The 19401-nt window shown below is 37.6% G+C and overlaps 1 protein-coding gene across 1 annotated transcript in view; it reads left to right on the top strand.

The window, feature by feature from the left end:
* The window catches only part of LOC100926947 (heparan-alpha-glucosaminide N-acetyltransferase-like), a 150289-nt gene extending 135439 nt beyond the window's left edge, over positions 1-14850 (top strand). The window contains exons 11-13 of the mRNA XM_031949371.1: positions 6713-6783; positions 10863-10975; positions 14027-14850. Coding sequence (XP_031805231.1) covers positions 6713-6783; positions 10863-10975; positions 14027-14208 — 366 coding nt within the window. The 3' untranslated portion in view covers positions 14209-14850. The remainder of the gene's footprint in view (positions 1-6712; positions 6784-10862; positions 10976-14026) is intronic.
* The last annotated feature ends 4551 nt before the right edge of the window (positions 14851-19401 follow it).

Below are 19401 nucleotides of genomic sequence, written 5' to 3'. Positions count from 1 at the left end.
GTCTGGATTAGCCCTTTGTAGGATCTCGGTACCAGACTGAGTACTTGGTGTTAGAAGAGGAGTGAAGAGGCGGGACTCATATGGATGGTTAAACGTGGAGTCTGTTTATTCCAAATTCTCTCAGACATATATATATATATATATATATATATATATATATATATATATATATATATATGACTCTTTGATACTTGGTATCATTCTGCTTTAATTATAACACAAGTCATCACCACCCCCTGACTTCTCAGGAAGGACCAGAGCCCTTTGGGAAGAAAGGGAGCTGAAACAGACATTGTCAGCAGGTTCCCTCTAGGTTGAAGGGTCTTATACCTCATCTAGAATTCCCCACTATCTGTAGTTCTCTGCAGGACACTGGATTGGAAGAGAGGTATTGGCAGAGAGAGGCCAGAGGAAAACTGCAAGGATAAATAGACCATATCGTAGGAGGAATGGATGAATCAACTGAAGATGTCTGGTTTAGAGAAGAAAAAATTAGAATGAAATATGTATCTGCTGCCTTCAAATATTTAAAGGGCTGTTATATAGAAGATGAATTTGCTTTTCCCCAAAGGGGAGAACTAGAAGTTATGGGCAAAATTACAAGGAAACAGATTTCTGCTTTATGAAGATTTGTGTCCATGAATGGAATAGAGTACCATTGGGAGGTAGTGAGCACCTTATCTGTGATCATGCTTAAGAATGCAAGCTTGGACTTCAAAAGTTCAAGTTCTTGGCAATAAACGGATTCCTACATTAGGGAGAGGATTGAACTAGATCAGGGCTCCTAAATTTTTTTCGATTCATGATCCTTTTTCATCTGAGAAATTTTATACCACCCTTAGTATGTAGGTATATAAATTAAATATTTAATGTTAATAAGTCATAATTTCACAATCCCAATTCAATTATGTGACCCACAGTTTAAGAAGCTTTGAACTAGATGACCCCTGAGATCCCTCACGATGCTTACATTCTACAATTCTATATCCATTTTTCCATGCCAACATGAGACAAGAGATGTAAATCTTTGCAACATACATATCTATCTATCTATGTAATATTCTAATACTTATGTAATATGTCTCCTTCAATTAATGTTCGTGCATCTTCCTTAAACTCCTTCTTTCTTCTGCTCTTTGTAAATCCAATCTCTCTAACATCAATCTCAGAAGAAATAGTCAAAATAATTAAGGCATTGGACTTAGTTTCTTAGTTATTTCAGATTTATAGAGAGAAAAAACCTATTGCCCTGAGTCATCAGTCCCAATGAGGTCTGAATTGCAATTCTTTTAGGAGGTCAAGAAGAATCAAATTGTAAGTGGTCTGTTTTTCAGATTTGCTATTTTCATTGCTGTATAGGTAACAGCTCCAAAATGTGATTTCAGAAGGCCAGAAGACAGGGCTGCTTGTCAAATACTAGCCCCTACCACCACCCTTAGAGATTAATTCCTTTAATGTAAGTCCCTGAGCTATCTCATAATGAAAACGTTCTTGAGAGGAGTCATTATAATATCATATATTTGTTCAGGCCTCAGTGATTTATACAGAATTGCCCAGAGTCTCAGAGTTGGAAAGGACTATAAAGCCATCTATGTTAACCTGAACTTGAATGAGAATCTCCTCTACAAATTGTCCTATTGGGAGTCAAGGTGGAGAGAGATGATAGAGAGGTTCTGCAAAGAGTAATATTAGCAAAGGAATTAAATGACAGGAAAAGAGAATTTAAAAGCACTGAAGAATTGTTCCAATGTACCATTTTTTACTAAAGGGCATCTGCCCCAGCAGACACCAAAGAGTGGTTAATCTTCCATTACTCTATCCATAAGTATATGGATTTTTTGTCACCATCATTTCCTACTCTCTAGTCTTGATAGAAAAAAAAATTATCATTCCTTTTCTCCTATGGTAAAAGTTTTTTTTTTTAAATCATAGAACTAGATTTTCAAGTTAAAAAAAAAGGCAGTCCAGAGCATTGCAAAGACACAGTATGAGAAAGTCATTCAATCCAGCACTTATTAAGCACCTACTATATGCAATGTACTTCTAGTCACCTTAGAGAATAAAGACAAATTCAGAAAGCAGTCCCTGACCTTGAGGAGCCTCCATTCTAGAGAGATGGGATGAGATACAACATGCAAATAGTCTAGTTTGAAGCTTTTTGTTAGGTTAAATGTACTTATTGAGAATCATTGTCAGTTTGTAATTGTGGCTTCTCATCCTGAGTAGATGAAAAGGTTAATGGTAGGAGGCTGGTAAAGAAAGCGAATTTAACTGTGTTTTTACATAGTAAGGCAAGTAAAAAATAAGGTAAGTTGAGAAGAGCATTAATAACTAGAGCAATCACAAAAGGCCTTTCTGATTTAAAGGAATCTAAGCATTTCAAGAGATTAGGTTGAAGACACAATGTATTGTAGGAATTAGGGAGTAGTCTCTTTAAAGATAGATGGAAGATGAAATGCCAGTTTGGGAAATAGCAAAGAAGCCAGTTTAGGTAGAACATAGAATGTGGGCAAGGGAGTAATGTATAATATCCTTAGAAAGGTCAGCTGGAGCCATGCTATGAAGAGCTTGAAATGACAATGAAAGGAGTTTGTATTGTATCCCACAGGCAATACAGAACCACTGCAGGCTTTTGAATAAGGAAAGGACATGATCAGAACTGTACTTTCAGAAGAGTATTTCAGGAGCTGTGAGGAAAATGCAATGGGGATGGGAAAGACTGGAAGCTGGAAGTCTTATTAGGAGGGACTGCAATAGTCTATGAAAACGGTGAAGAAGAGCTGAATAAGGGTCACAGCCAGTGTTCTTACAAGCAATTGTTTCTGTTCATTGTATAATTACAAGGCATCTGTGCTTCCTCTTCCCTCCTCAGTATCTTTTGTGTTGTTTTCAAGGTGTATTTGAGGTTGAATTTCCAGTCATCAGACAGCCTTTCATCTACAACATGCAAGCTATATATTTCAAATTGGTATCTGCACTTTTCAACATAGGCATGTGACACATTCAGGCTGTGGCATGCCCATGCTGCTGGTGCAGCTATCACCATTGTATTAGGGATGGAGGAAGAAAAGAACAAATGTCTTTAGCAGGCAGAAGCAATTAACAACTTGGATTTCCTGAAGATGCTCAACCTTGGCTGAGCACTTCCCAAATGAGAGGAGAGAGGAAAAAACAGTGACTATTAGGCAAAGGGACCTGGCCTTCTTTCCACACCCCATTCCTGTTGGAAGTTCTTGTGATGGATGACAGGCTGCTGGCTGCAACTCTTCCACAGAAACCAAAGGTGAAGGGCAGACAGACTTCTCTAAATCTCCTCATAAGCTGAACTAGTAAAAGCCGTGCACTAACTACATCGAATAAGCATTCTGTGCCCAGGAGAGGAATAGAAATGCAGCTGCAGCCAGGCCTTGCTGAAATAGTCCTGGTGATTTTTCATTTTTTGTCATTTGGTGTTTGGAAAAGATTGTCTCATAAATCCAGATTTCAAAAGAGCAGAATGAACATTCTAACTTGGAAAGAACCAAAGGAAAAACTCAAGAGACTTGAGTTTAGAGGAAAAGGGAACACGTGTTACCTCAACTGCTGGCTTGGGCGGGAGATCTAAAGGTACAGGAGATGATGGAAACTGTAAAGCAGTCCAGAGCATTGGAAAGACACAGTATGGGGAATAATGACTCTTTAGGGACCATGTTTACCGCCCCCACCCCAGGATTCACCTTCTTCTTTCCAAACTGACCTTTTTAATAATAACAGGAGGTATGTTAGGAACAGAGTGATGGAGCAGAGTGAGGTGATCTAGACCATTCTACAAATGAAGAGATAGAGATACCAAGTCTTTGCCCAATGATTCCACAGAATGGTTAGTGATCTGCTTCTATCTTCAGTATAGTAGAAAAAATACTGAATTTAGAATCCAGATCTGGGTTCAAATACTAACCTTGCTACTTTCTATCTATGTTATCTTGGGGAAGTCACTTATCCTCTATGGGTCTTAGTTATTTCATCTGTAAAATGATGAATTTGAACTGGATGGCCTTTAAGGTCCTTTCCCGGTCTTATACCATCATTCAGAAATATATACACAATGTAAAGGAAAGAGGACTAGACAAACTAACAATTGAAGTCTTAGTTCTTTCAAATTTACTGTGTAAAATAAGCAAGTTGTTTGATTGCTCTATAAAATGTTGCTCTCCTCATCTGTAAAATAGACATAAATTTCTACCATGATTTAAAGAACTTCTTGTGAAATTTAAATGACATAATAACTTATGCACCATTAATTAAGATTGGCCAACTGCTTCATTTGCATGAGCTTATTTGAACTTCAAAACAACTTTGTGAGATAGCTACCAAAACCAGGCTTAGTAGAAGGCTTAGTAAATATCAGAGATGGGATTGAAACTCACATTTTGATAGGCTTCAGATCTTCCTTTTGCTTTGCTTCATTCTTCACCTATCCACAAGCAGTTAAAAAGGGGGGAATATTATAAAAATATTAGCTATTGCTATTATTATAAATTTTAGCATATATCGACATTACATCCAAATGCTAAACTCTTTTGGGAAATAACTGGAGAACTGGGATCCCATATCAACACATGGATTTATTTTTGAATTAGAAACAAACTAAGCCAATCCATTCATCATAAGCAAGGGAGGAAGCATCAAGTATGGCCTGGTAAATGACATGGAAATATCAATGACAGATTTGTGGTTTAAAACTAGGTATGTAATGTCCCTGTAGAATTGAAAGATCATAAAATCACAGGTTTGGGGGTAGGTTTAGAGCTGGAAGAGACTTCAGAGACTTAGTCAAACTCCTTTATTTTACAAATAAGCTAACTGAGTCTCGGAGAGGTTAAACCCAAAGTCACAAAGGTAGTAACTGAAGAAAAAAAATGTTCTTAAAGAACTGTATTCCCAGATAAAAAGGGATTCTGTGGGGGAAAAATCCATCCTAATAATATTTTTCTTCTAAAATGTTAAATCTGAAATTATAAGTATGCCATTAATGTATATATGGGAATTGTTGTTGTTGTTGTTGTTATAAAAGTAGGCTAGTATCAAAGCTAAAAGAGTCATAGGTTATTAGTGGGAATCTAACCAAGGATGGATTAGCTATACAAGGAATCTAGTCATCAGAGTTTCTGTACTTTAAATATCCAGACTACTGTGACCTATAGCCCTCATAGTCCCTTAAGAAAGGAGAATGGCTTAGAATAAAACATTCTTAGGGTTGTAAAGATATTTTTCTTCTTTGTTTCTAGATAGGAAAAGTTTCTGGAAGAGTTAGGTCTACTCACTTACTTAAAGTAATATTTGCTCTGTTAATATTACTTCTTCCTAGTTATTAAAGGATACTAAATTGTATCCCGCTTACCCCAATTTTCCTGTACTATATAAAAAGTCCCATCTCTGACCTGGTTTAAGGATGCTCCTTTATTGGGGTGGGGAGGGGAGGTGAAATAGTTCCAGGTACAAATTTGTGGAGAAGTAAAGTGTAGCCTAATCCTCCCATTTCCAAACTTTGAATTTCTGAGACTCGTAATTAGTCAAGGAAGCATAGAACTGGACTCACCTAAAGGTTTGCTAACAGTTTTGTTAAAGATATTATCTATGGGATTCTTTGAGCCCAATTATCTATGGGTTTAGAAGTGAAAGCAAAAGAGTGTAATTACAATAAACAATTTAAATTGTATAGATAGGATAGTAATCAGTAAATCTAGACATCAGTAAATGAAGGAATTGATAGCAACATTTATTGCCAAGAGGTTGGCCTTGGATTGTTCTCTTTGGTGAGAGATCAAAGACCCTTAGGAGAAGTGTTTAGTTTTCCTCTTTGGGTTTCTTCTTATGAATACTAACTCAGATTTTATCAATAGGGGAATAGGATACACATAAATTGTCAATATGCAAAATTATCAACATGAGGATATAAGGTCTCAATAGTTAAATTAGCTGTGTCTCCATGTGTATATACATGGGTCTATTTTCTAGCAAGCAATGGCAGTTCATTTCTATCTCCCAAGCCCTTGCAGTTACAAAATTCAAACCACACATATAACTTAATACCTATTATCAGGTGGGTCATAGGTCAAAGACAGGAAGAGGTCTAGACACCAAAACATTGAATGGGGAAAGTCTTTAATGGGCTCTTCCATAGAGTGACAAATGAGATGATCCTAGACTAGAAGATCCTTTTCTAGTTTTAAAATTCTTTGAACAGCCTAAATATTCTTTAAATTTCAGGCCCCTCACTTCTGTAAAATGACTTAATTCTCTACTTTGGCAAATCAATTTGTTTAAAAGTCTTTATAAGCATACTTAAAGAGAAAAAAGAACAAGTGGCTCTAAAATAATCAGAAATACCTGCTTTGTGGCACCAAAATCAAAAGAATAATTATTTGGAAATCTCCATTTTTCCATCATCTGCCTCTTCTTTGGAGAATGCCCTTTGTGACACAGGGTGACTTTCCCAGAATTACTTTCTCTAATCCAAGCTGACCCCTGATTTAGAATTTATCTCTGCTTATATTCTTATTAATCAAAGTATCTCTTAATTCTTCAATCAATGAAAACACTTAAAAGTCCAACATGGACATTTGTTACCACCTCTATGTCCCAACTCCATCCCAATTTCCATGACTCCTGAAGTAGTCTTTTGCTTCTGTAACGCCAGCTATTGACCTGTTCTTCCTTTTGGATCTCTCAGGGGATTATTTCAGCTATCCTCACTATGGGCACACAGAATGAAGGATTTATTCCAGTCAATAAAAACCTCTGGTAAGTGCTTTTCAATCTATCCAATGAGATCATATGAGATTTTTAGGTTAAAAAAATGTGTAGTATATTATCTATTTTATATTCCAAACTAGCTGGTCACTTGCTTCCCCTATGATAGACATTCATTTTCTGTCCTGCCCCCTTGAATTTGCACACATCCTGACCCATGCCTGGAATATCCTCTTCATCTCTGCTTCTTAATCCTCATCTTGCTTTACAGTACAGTCTAGGGCCATCACAAAGTGTTTCCTGTTCCCTTTCCCTGTCTCCCCAATTCTCTCATCACATATTGCCTTGTATTTACTTGAGTACATTTTGCCTTCCCCAGACTGTTTTAGCTTTTATCTCTCCCTTTCCCTTCATTGTCTAGCACAGTGTTTTTTATATTCCATGCAAATGATTCATTCTTTAATTTCATCATTAGGTATCAGTGTCTTCTGATCAATAAACAAAATGCTTGCTGAGTTTGTTGAAATCCAATGCTCTTTCCACTATACTACACTCCCTTGGCTCTGAGTCCAATATTCCTTCTATAACATATATGATATATTTTTCCTGATTTCTGATTTGCTAGAAAAGATTAGTGTGAGGATGGGGGAAACTTATTATGCTGGTTTATTGCTCAAGAGCTCGGTAAACATCCTATACTAAAATGGAAAGATATAGATCCTATTTCTAGCTCTTCCCTATGCTTACAGGCCAGCTGACAAATCTCTCTGGGTCTCAGTTTCTTTATCTGTAAAAAGGGGATGGTAATATTTGCCTGGTCTACCTCATAAGGATGTCCTTTGTAACCATGAAAGTGCATTGGGAATTGTGAATTACATAGCACTAGATAAGTGCTGGGGACTTTATGATATAAATGAGTGAGATTCTCCAGAGACTCAAATTTCTGAGAATCCCATGGGCTCCTCCCAATTGAGAAAAAGAATTCATGCTTTCAATAACCACGTTCCATGGGGTAGCATCTTTTACATTCATGGTTTTGCTACTATAATAAGGTTTTACTTGAGGTTCTACTAAATGCTTCACATATAATTAAATGTGTAGGCATTAAACTACCTTATTAACAACCACATGGAAAATCAACCTGAAGCTTTTTTCCCAGTATCACTCTGAATTGCCTCTGAGTGATAACTAAAGGTAGGATTTTCACAAATCCTTTCTTCTAAAGTCAGATATGTTATCCTATTCATCCTTACATCATCCCAGTAAGTTTAAGAAGCCTCCTCCCAGTCCTGTCCTAGTCTGTGCATATTTCCAGTAATGTAACATAACCTTCTAGAAAAGACTTATTTCTCATTGAATATCAACCTACCTTCTCTCTCTTCTCCCAAAAAGGAAACCAGTGCAGTTCTAATTAATGTAGCCTTAACTACTTTAAGGTATATGGAAATTTAGTTTGCCACACTATCCCTTGGCATAATATTTCTGTGTGGGCCTTAAAACACTGAATGTGACCCTTGATAGCCTTGTAGGATAATAGAGGAGTATGTAAGTTCTCTAAGCCCAAAGCAGAGGCTCACACGTGCTGGTGAAGACCCTTCTCGGAGAGTTCGGACATTAACTGATCATTGCATCTTAGAGAAGAGTGGAAAGCTAGAGATAGAATCAGGCAAGTAATGGGAAGCAAATGATGGGTCCTCTTAGGAGCAACAGAGAGGAAGAAGGTGTTAATGCATACTGACAAGAAACCACTAGGGCCATTTGCTCTATACAGATATTTTGGCAGCCAGAGAGAGAGAAGGGTAAGTGTTGTAATGAAATATGTTTGGGCCCTAACATGACTTTAACCTGTGATGTAGTTCTATCCTCCCTGCCAGCCCCCTTCTGAAAGATCCACAAGTCCCTTTGTTCCTGAGGTATATGGGTTGGGAAATGACATCCTTTCACTATCCCCCACTTCCCTCCCAAGAAGAAGCGGACTCCAGTTATAGAAGAGGAGGGAGAATTACCCTCTCTTGGATTTCAAACAGGGAGAGGCCCCATTCCCTTTCCCAGGAAGTACATTTAAGTCCCCTTTATCCCAAGACCCAAGTCGTTAAAATTGTCTAACATCTGGCTGAACAGAAGGGGATAAGAAACAGAGAAAACCTGAGGTCCTTAAATGATTGAAATTCTGAAGTTTGGCATTGTCTATGAGAGAGAGAGAGAGAAACTTAAAGGAGATGCAACAAGACTTTCATTATTTTCTTTGCTCACCTCCTCCCAGAAAAGTTTCAGACTCAGAAAGAAGCCAGCTCCCACAGCATTCCCATTCCCAAACTGGGCAAACTTGGGACTCTTACATGATAAGTGCTTATTCCCCAAAGATCCATTAGCTGCAAAAGGGGATAATAATGCTTGCCTGGTTTACCTCACAAGGATATTCTTTGTATCCATGAAAGTGCTTTCTTAATTACATAGCAGTAGGCAAGTGCTTGGGACACTATAGGATTACTGTTCATTCCCCAGAAATTCAAATTTCTGAGACTCCCATCAGTTCCTCCTAATTGAGATAAAGAGATCATGCTCTCACTAACCATGTTCTATGGGGTAGTATGTTGTTATAATACCAACTAAGGGTCAGAAGACTTTGAATCTGGTCTTGGCTCTGTTGTTAACTCACTGCATGGACTTCACATTTTTTGAGCCTCAATACCCTCCTTTATTGAAATGGGGATAATAATCTATTTTACACAGGATACTATGAAGGTCAAATGAGATAATGGTTGTAAAAGTACCTTGGGATTTGAAAAAGTCCTATGTGTGTCCTTACACTAAACTTATACCTACATAAATGTACAATCTTTTGCTGAATGAGTGTTGCCTATATTTAGCAATCTTTAATCCCTTGTTAGTAAAAGATTGGTCATTCCCCAAGATAGCAGGAAGCCAATTACATCACAGGAAATCATGGTGCTAGACGAACATAATCATGACCATTCCCAGCTGAGAATTGTAGCAAGAACAAAACATGTGGATGCAAATCAGAGCCAAGGCAGCCTGCTGCTGAGGTCCCCATGAAATGACATATCGTCAAGCTGGAGAGGAGCCAGGTTATTGCTTAATGGCTGCAAAGCACTGCCAGTCTCATCAAAGAAAGTACATTTCCCACATCCAAGGCCAGACTCAAACCCAACAGGTAGATCTTTTCCTCCCTCTGCTATACTTTCAGGCTTGTAGACAGACCATATATTTTGAACTCTCAAATCCTTTTTCCTGACTTGCTTCAGGTACCTAGAGATCTGTGCCAATGAGAATCCTCATAGCCACCATTCATTCTTTCACTCATTCATTCATCATCTATTATATGCAAAGCAGTTTGTGAGACAAAAAGTTGTCAGCATGCCTTGGGTGCTGCCTCCGAGAAGAGGCCTTTCTTGATTTCATCTAAGTCTTGAAATGATTTTGGATGATTTTGTATATGCTTTGCATTTACCAACTTGTGCATATATTGTGCTCTTTTAATAGGATGTTACTTTTTGGAGGGTAAGAACTATTTAATTTTTGTCTTTTTTTTTAATCCCCAGTACCTAGAACACTGTCTTAAAAATAGCAGACTATTAATTGATGCTTGTAAATTTAATTAAATTCAGTTAAATCCCTTCCCTCAAGTAGTATATGACTATTAATGGAGTTAAAAGAGACCCAAATAACCGTAGTGAGAAGCATAGGTTCAAAGAGAGTTATAAAGAGAGAGATCATATTCAGTTGTGGATGGAGACAGGCAGAACTATATGGAGGGAGTGTTTTATTTTGTTTTTGTTTTTTGCATAGATCTTCAGATTTCAGTAAAACAAAATGGGAAGTAGGAAAGTGGATTGTAGGTGGACAGAAGAGTATAAGTAAAGTTTCAAGAAAAGGAAAAAATATGGGAAGCCTGCTGAGTTTTCTTAAGCAAGAGTCTAGCATTACAGTAATGGTTTCATTAGAGGAAATAAGGCTAACAACATCTGGAAAAATTCACTCTGCACCTGATTAATCCATACTTGGATCAAACCTTGAGTCATTGGGTGTAGGTAATTTCACATTTAAAGTACGACCTACTTGCCCAGGTAGCATCTGGTTCTGACATTTCTATTTCTAATTTCCACTAGGTCTCTGTCCTTTGTCACAACTACCAGCTGCTTCTCCTTCATCCTGCTGGGCCTGTTGTATTACATCACTGATGTGAATGGTTGGTGGAATGGCTGCCCTTTTATTTTTCCAGGTAATTTTCAAGGGAGAAAGTGTGGGCATATGAGGATCTTCCTCTAGATCACTTGTGGAAATAGTGAGGAATTTCCCTTTGGGAAGCCTTATCTCTATTATCCAATGACTTTCAGTTCATACATAAAAAAATTTGCTCATCTCTAGAAAGAGAGGGACAAATTTCAAGGGAACGGGTCAAACTTCCAGCCAGTTTGACCAAAACAGTTTGATATTATCTTGGGAGATTTTGAAGGAGTGATTTATCAAATGCATGTAACCTTGAATAGAATATTCTATCTCTAGGGGAGAATTGAAATCTGATGGGTAGAACCTCTCTGTCTCCTGGAATGTCATGAGATATATAAATACTAAAGAAAATGAAGAAGAAAAAATTTATTTCCTAGGCTTTGTGGCTATAGGACATATTACATATGAAACTGCTATGATTGTATCCTTGTTGTATGCAAATAAAAGAGGATTGAATAGTTACTCTATATCCAGCACTGTACAGGAAATAAAGAAAGGATACAGAAAAGTGTTATATGATTCCTACTCACAAGATATTTATAATTTATTTTTTGAAAGCATTCCTTTTTTATTATTAAAGCTTTTGATTTTCAAAACATATGCACAGATAATTTTTCAGTATTGATCCTTGCATAGCCTGTTCCAAAATTTCCCCTCCTTATCCCTACCCTCTCCCCTAGATGGCAAGTAATTCAATATATATTATACATGTTAAAATATATCTTAAATCCAATATATATAAACATATTTGCACAATTATCTTGCTGCACAAGAAAGATCAGATCAAAAAGGAGAGAAAACGAATAAGAAAACAAAATACAAATGAACAACAACAAAAAGAGTGAGAATGTTATTGTTATGATCCATACTCAGTTCCCACAGTCTTCTCTCTGGGTGTAGATGGCTCTCTTCATCATGAGATCACTGAAACTGGCCTCAATCATCTCATTGTTGGAAGGAGTCACGCCCATCAGAATTGATCGTCATGTAATTGTTGTTGCAGTGTACAATGAATGATCTCCTGGTTCTGATTATTTCACTTAGTATCAGGTCATGTAAGTCTCTTCAGACCTCTCTAAAATCATCCTGCTGATCATTTCTTATAGAATAACAATATTTCATAACATTCGTATACCATAACATATCCAGCCATTCCCCAACTGATGGGCATTCACTCAGTTTCCAGTTTCTTGCCACTACAAAAAGGGTTACCACAAGCATTTTTGCACATGTGGTCCCTTTACCTCCTTTAAGATCTCTTTCAGAGATAGGCCCAATAGAAGATGTTTATAATTTAATGAGGAATTGTAGGGGGAGAACCAAGTCAATTCAGTAAATATTTACTAAGTGCTTATTATATGCAAGACAATATTAGACACTAGGGATACCAAGACAAAAATGAAACAGTTCCAACCTTCAAGGAGTTTGCATTCCATAGGTGAAATAATTGGAGAACAAAATAAGACAAAGGATGTTTAAATGTTGAAAGATATAATCTCCATGGAAGTCTTCCACTGATGCCTCTTCAAAGTACATATGATTGTGGATTTTCAAATACTGGAAGTTCTTGTAGATCCTAACAACCTGGGACAGTTTTGAGTATGAGCCTAATTATGTCTGTCATTGTAGGGCAAGTCTAGCTAAATTCTTAGATTATCACCAGGTTAGTCAGAAGGCAATTTAGCCACAAGAAATAATGAAGAACATTTACTAAACCAGAATGATAATAATTTATTGTTATAGAGGTAACAGTCATACAGATAAGATTATAAATGCATCAAAATATAGAATATCTGATCTATCATTCTATATTATCATTGAGGACTCGAGAAGCCAGGAAAGGCTTAACAAATGAGCTGGTAAGTTTCTTTAAGCAAGAGTCCAGCATTACAGTAGAGTCTCAGGAGAGAGTACAGGTGAGAGGAACTGGCCATGTGTCTGGCTACTTGCTTGCTCATACCTAGATGATTCTAGCAAAAAAAAAGGAAATAGGAATCCAAGGAGTCAGTAAAAGAAGTCAATGTGAGAATATAAAAACAGTGCTAAATTTGTTATCAGAGAACCCGTATTCACAAAGTACCAACTATCTCATTACCTTAAAAAAAAGTCATTTTCCTTCTTTTTCCCTTCACCCTCACTCTTCTCATGTATAAAATAAGATGACTGGAGTAGATGATCTTCTAAAATCTCCTCCAGGTGTGATGATGGAATTATAGAATTAAAAGAGATCTCAGAGGCATCTATTTCAATCCTTTAATTTTTCAGGTGAGAAAATTAAATCCCAGAATGTGTATGTGTTTATGTGTTTATTCTTGAGTTTGATTGAATTGGATTGGATTATGTTAAGAATTCACAGTCCCTGTGAATTAGACATGGGACTTTTTCCTGCCTATTCCTCCTAGAGATTCATAAGGAAGACTATTTCCAAATAGATTTTTACTGAAACAAATTAAGAACCTCTCCCACACACACACACTTTTAAATGCCTAGCTTTTCCTAATATGAACAAAAAAATTAGAATAGGGATAATGGCAAAAGATAATCACATGTATTGTAGAAATCACCAAAATAAAGACTCTCTCAGAGGACAGACCTGAAAATCATCTAATAACTAACTTTTTGATCCTGCTTTGGTACCTGCTGTGGCTGAGCAGGCCCATTAGTGTTATTAGGGTTTTGTTTGCTTGTTTGTTTGTTTGTTTTGCTTCCCATCAAAATGAATATTTTGGATTTTTTTGTGTCTCATACTATTATATCAGCCCTTCAAATAGCTCAAAGAATTATTTTGATTCTAAGTTTTAAAAGTTAAAAAATAACCAGTGCTTAACTCCATCTACTTTTTTCAGACCTGAGAAGTTTGATAGAGGCCCAATTCTGTTTAGATTACAGAAGGCTCTTCCTCTTGTGGCCTTTCTTCCTTGGCCTGCAGATGGGCAGAAACAAGTGGTGCTAAAATTGTTGTCACTCTGAGGCTCTGAGCCTTTGAAAAGGGAGGAACTAGATGGTAAATTAAAGCCCTGTTCTCTCTACCTTCTTGTTACAGGAATGAATTCCATCTTGGTTTACGTTGGACACTCTCTCCTGGGTGGCTATTTCCCTTTCAGCTGGGAGATGAAGTCACCTACTTCTCATGCTGAGCCCCTTGCCCAGGACTTGCTGGGCACAGCAATCTGGGTCTTCATTGCCTTCCTGCTATTTAGAAAGAATGTCTTCCTTAAGATTTGATACTTGAGAGCAAGCCCTGCGGGTACAGGGTTCTGTAGGTGAGCATCATTTGACTGGGAAAAAGCTGGGTTTGAGGCTAGGGGGAAGGTGATTTTGGAAAGGACAAATAGGAATTTGGTTGAACCTTTGGCTCACACCCCCAAGTATTTTAAATCCAATTGAATTATCTCTACAGAGAAAAGCTGTCATTTCTATACGCCTCATTCCAGGAAAAAGTGTCTTGTGGGCATGAAGCCAGTCTGATCTCTGCTCCTACTTTTAAAATGAATAGAGGTTTTCAGAGTACAGAGGAATCAGCTCCAGCAATACTGAGTCTATAAGAACAGCACACTGGAATCTAGAACCACATTGGCTTCTTATATACTTCCTCCTTCCTCTGTACTTTATTTCCTTTAGTAATTTAGTGATCCATCCCAAAGAGCCTCTAACAACATACTCCTTAAAGCAAAACAGACATCCAGACAACTGTCTCCAAAGGCATCCTAGACCCAAATCAGGCATTGGGTAAATTATTTCTGATTTTAGAAAAAAATCAAAAGTTTTAGTTAAGGATTATAAGAAAAGAATAAGAGATCTAGAACTGACACAGATCTCATGCAGTCTAATATCCTCTTTTTTTATTTGAGGAAACTGATGCTCAAATGGGTTAAGGTATTTGCAGAAATTTGTGGAAGGGAAGATTTCAAGCCTAGGTCCTCTGACCCCAAATATAGTACTCTTCCCACAACGCCACAGATTCCTACATCTGAGCCTTTCTTTTCCTTCGTATCCAGCCAAAGTAAATTCCTAGGTACTTCTTCCCTATATACCTTTTTCATGGAGATACCAAATCCAATGCCCTCCTAGAACCCAATACTACTGCTGCTGGTACTTAGGACCCTATCAAGGATCCTCCTATGGTTCTTTTCACCATGTTCAAACAGTTAACATTAACTGAACTTCTCATTCAGTGACAGACCTGGGACCCCATACCCATTTAGAACTCTTTCACTTAATACCAAAAATTTTAATTAGGGAGGCAGCATGGAATGATAGAAAGATCCCAGACCTCAAAGTCAGGTTTTACCTCTAGATCAAAGTTTACCTTGAGCAAACTTTACACAAAGAAACAAGAGTTCATTCCCACTACAACATTCCTAACAAGTGGTCATTCAGATTTCCCCTGAAGACCTCTAGAGGTGACAAAGGTGGGATGTACCCATTTACTTACCAAGTCAACTCATTCCATCACTGGATAGTTCTGATTGTTAGGAAGCTTTTTTTAAATATCAAAATGAGACCTGCTTCTCTGCTACTCTCCTCTGTTCCTCTTTGTATCCTCAACTATTGCTCCAGGTCTTTGCTTTTGTGCCAAGCAGACCAAGGCTCATCCTCTTTCACAGTAACACTTAAATGCTTGAACTCTAGTTGAGACCTCATTCTCCATCGTCAATCTTTTCTTCGCCAGACTAAACATAACCAGATCCTCCAACAGCTTCTTGTTAAATCATTTAACCTTTCTCATTTTTATTATTATTTGCTATAAAATTTTTAAAAATTGGCTATGTGGTCTCCAAAGATCCTTCCAGCTCTGACATTCTATAAGCCTGACTTGGTCTGGACCAGCCCCAAGAGACAATATCAGCAAAAGACACAGAGAATATGGAAGCTGAAGGGTCAGTATAGTCCAAACCTCCATTTTCTAAAGAATGGCAGGATGCTATATATAAAGACTCTGAGGTACTGGCCTGAGTTCATCCCTAATTCCCTGTTCAATGTCTTCTACATCAGCCAGTTGTCACTTCTGATATTTGAATAGCTTTTATTGCTTAGTTCTTGCAGTTTTCCTATGGGTCTTGAGTGGATGAAGTGCCATCTCAGGTCTGAAATCCACTTGAGTTAATCATTCATGGGAAGGAAGGTAGAGCCGTTATTAAAATTCCAATAGCATTTTCACTTCCTGCAGAAATGTGGATTTCTTTTTATTATTATTATGACTAATTGTGTCAGCAGTCTCTACATGAACTCAGTGCCAATTAATATGAGCATTCCTCTAGTGAAATACTAGGGACTGTGTGTACTCAAAATGGAGAGGTGGGGGAGGGAGAGAAAGTATTAGATATTTATTTATACAGGCATATACATATATTTCACTAATCTGCCTCCAAGTTGAAATATTGGCTCTTGGGGTCATTCATGTGAGTAAAAGTGATTAATTTCATTATGTCAGGGTCAGAGATGCCTTGAGTTTATATGTTATATAAGACTTAAGATAAATATGAACTATAGTCCTTGAAGTTGATGCCTCTGTTGCCTATTGAGTCAGATCAAGCCCTCCTTTTCTCAGCTCCACCAGCAATTGTGATATTAGAATTCTCACTGAGGCTGCAAGGATCTTGGATCATTCCTCAAAGAGTGCCCAATAACTTCTTTTTGTAAAACTAGAAATTAGTTTACCAAATGCTCTTAAACTAGTAGCAATTCAAGCAATCAGTTTCACAAGAACACACACATACACACATACACAAAGCTCAGTAATAGTTTCTGTTACTCTGGAATAGAAGTAGATCAGTTTATCCTGGGGAAAATGTACACTCAGCAAACATCCTTGGAAATAAATAATAAGGAGAAGATATTTCAAAAATTCTATTAGTTAGATCTCAGACTAATGAAGAATGGGGGAAAAGTACAGAACATCTCTAATTTGACTGCTATTCCTCCTACTTTTCAATACCCATTTCCTTTTTCTAAAAGGGATCAACAGATTATTGATTACATAAAAAAGGCAAGATGAGGAGGAGAAAAGGATCTCTAAGACCCTTTCTATGACTGAATAAGCAGGGTTGCTTAGTACAAATCTTCAGAGGGAATGGGTCTTTCTTCTTTGGGCATACTCTACTCCACTCAGAGTATTATTTCCGTTTATGAAAAAGGAAACCAAGTCCTTAAAAGAAAGTGCCCTGCCACTGCAAACCTGATGTTACCCAGACTTCAACACAGGATGGGCAAGAAGGGAGAATCCATAAGCTTTGGACAAACATCCTGCTTTCTCAGCAGGTTAATCGGATTTTTTAATAAAAGACCATGGAAATGTCAGCAAGTCTGAGCAAACAGAGCCGATCTGGAACTGCAAATTCCATCTGAGGAAGAGCAACCTGATTTTTAAAAAATAAAAAAGACAAACCAAAAATATCTGTTTCCCTGATTTTTTTCTGTACTACCCTTCAATAGAGGCCTCTGCCCCACATGAGGACTTTTAGAGAATCATATAATAAAGAAAAAAGTTCCAGTGATATTAGCATATTAAGGGAAAAGGTACTTCCAAGGACCAAGAATTGATAAACATTAGTGATAAGGCAACCATCACAAAGAAATGAAGGGCCATCTTGCTCAGGGCAGAATAGGTGGGGGTCTGAGTTAGAAGGAGCAGAAACACAATTTTTTAAGTTAAAATGAGTTGGGCTTATAGCATGGTGTCTATGGCTCATCATGATCCAAGGGCTCTGCTACAGAGGAAGACTACTTGACAAAACAGAGATTCAGAATTAGGAAATTCATATTAGTTTTAGATTTAGATTTAGAACTAGAAGGGACAGGTTTGAATAAACCATGATATGACATTGGACCCTTCATAGACTCATGGAACTAGAACTGAAAGATATCTCAAAGTCCAAGCCCTTTATTTTTTTTCAATGAGAAAAACTCCAGGGGGATTAAGTGACCACTCAAAATCATACAGGTGGCAATATTAGATTTGAATACTGATGCTCTGATTCCAGACCTACTTTATTTCAACTGTTATTACCCTTCAGTATGTGAGTACACATATGGTTGTTGATGCCTGTTCTTCACTCTTGAAGAGGACCAAGACATCAGGAGATGATGCCATGATGATGTGGGAAAGATTCCTTTCTTTAAGATTCCCACCCCCTCCTAGTTAATGTAATTACCCTTTAATTTACAAATCCTAATCCTTTTGTATTCCAATAGAAGATCCCGACCTGTCCCAGCCCCCATCCAGATCTGAGCCAACTTTGGGGCTACACCCAAAAGCTCCTCTAGCTAAGTCTCCCATTATAAAAGGGACACACTGGGATCCCCTCTTTGCAGAGGTCCCAAACATGCTAGCCATGTGAGGACCCTCTGTCCACTGGCCCCTCCATCCAGTGGCCTCCTTATCTCTACCTTCACCTGTTTCCTTACTTCCAAACCCAATAATAAACCTCTTTTGTCAATCTAGCTCTTGGGCCGATAAATGCCTTTATTGGGGACTTGTGCTGCTACTAGATCTCATTTACCACCATATCCTTGCGCCAAATCCAAGGGGGTTGCAGGGGAACTCTGTTTGACTCCCCATACCCCAAACTTGCCACTAGACCTCAACTAAATCCTAATTTCATTTAGGTACCCCAAATCTAGACCTCAACAATGACACATGCATATGCACATATGTTCTTTCTCATATATGTGTATATAAACACACAATACACACACATACACACATGTGCACTTATTTGAAAGGGGAACAAGGAAGGACAGTCTTCTATACCTAGTACCTAGTATGGACCATATGAATACCAGTTTATGTGATTTTTGCAAGATTTATTGAACCAGAAATGGAGATAGCTTCATCTACCACCTAGCACACTGAATGGTCTGATATATCTCAGTACTGTTGAAACAATTCATCATGATTAGAAGCATGAAGCATATAACTGGATATTCAATTGACTATCTGAGAAGGGACATTGATGGGAGATCATACTGGAGACAAGCTGGGTCAAAACCAAAGATTCATAGTAAGATCTGAAAAGGAGAAGTGTTAAGAAACAAGGTACATCTCTTAGATGTCAATATTTCAATATTAAAGGCAAATTTTTGGCTGAACTGGACAACATGAGTATTTAATTTGTAGTCAGAAGCTACATTTGTCAATGAATTATAAACCTCATTGTATGGTGGCTTAAATAGGTCTCATTTCTGACACTTTGTGGTTATATCACCCTGGGCAAATCCCTTAACCTCTTAGCATTCTTAACAATTCTCTAAAACTATAAATTATAGAGAGGTATTGACCTATTTTGGAAGAAGAAATTCTTCATAACATAAGGTTAATAGAGCAAATAAAAGGATAAGTCCAATCCCTATCTCAATTTGTGGGGTGGCTATATCCACTTGTCTTTTCAGGTGGGGAATCCCTCATGATCTTCCTGC

Source organism: Sarcophilus harrisii, chromosome 2, assembly GCF_902635505.1.
Source record: "Sarcophilus harrisii chromosome 2, mSarHar1.11, whole genome shotgun sequence".
NCBI classification, from domain to species: Eukaryota; Metazoa; Chordata; class Mammalia; order Dasyuromorphia; family Dasyuridae; genus Sarcophilus; species Sarcophilus harrisii.
The sequence above is the reverse complement of the archived record's forward strand: the minus strand, read 5'-3'. Positions and strand labels throughout refer to the sequence as shown.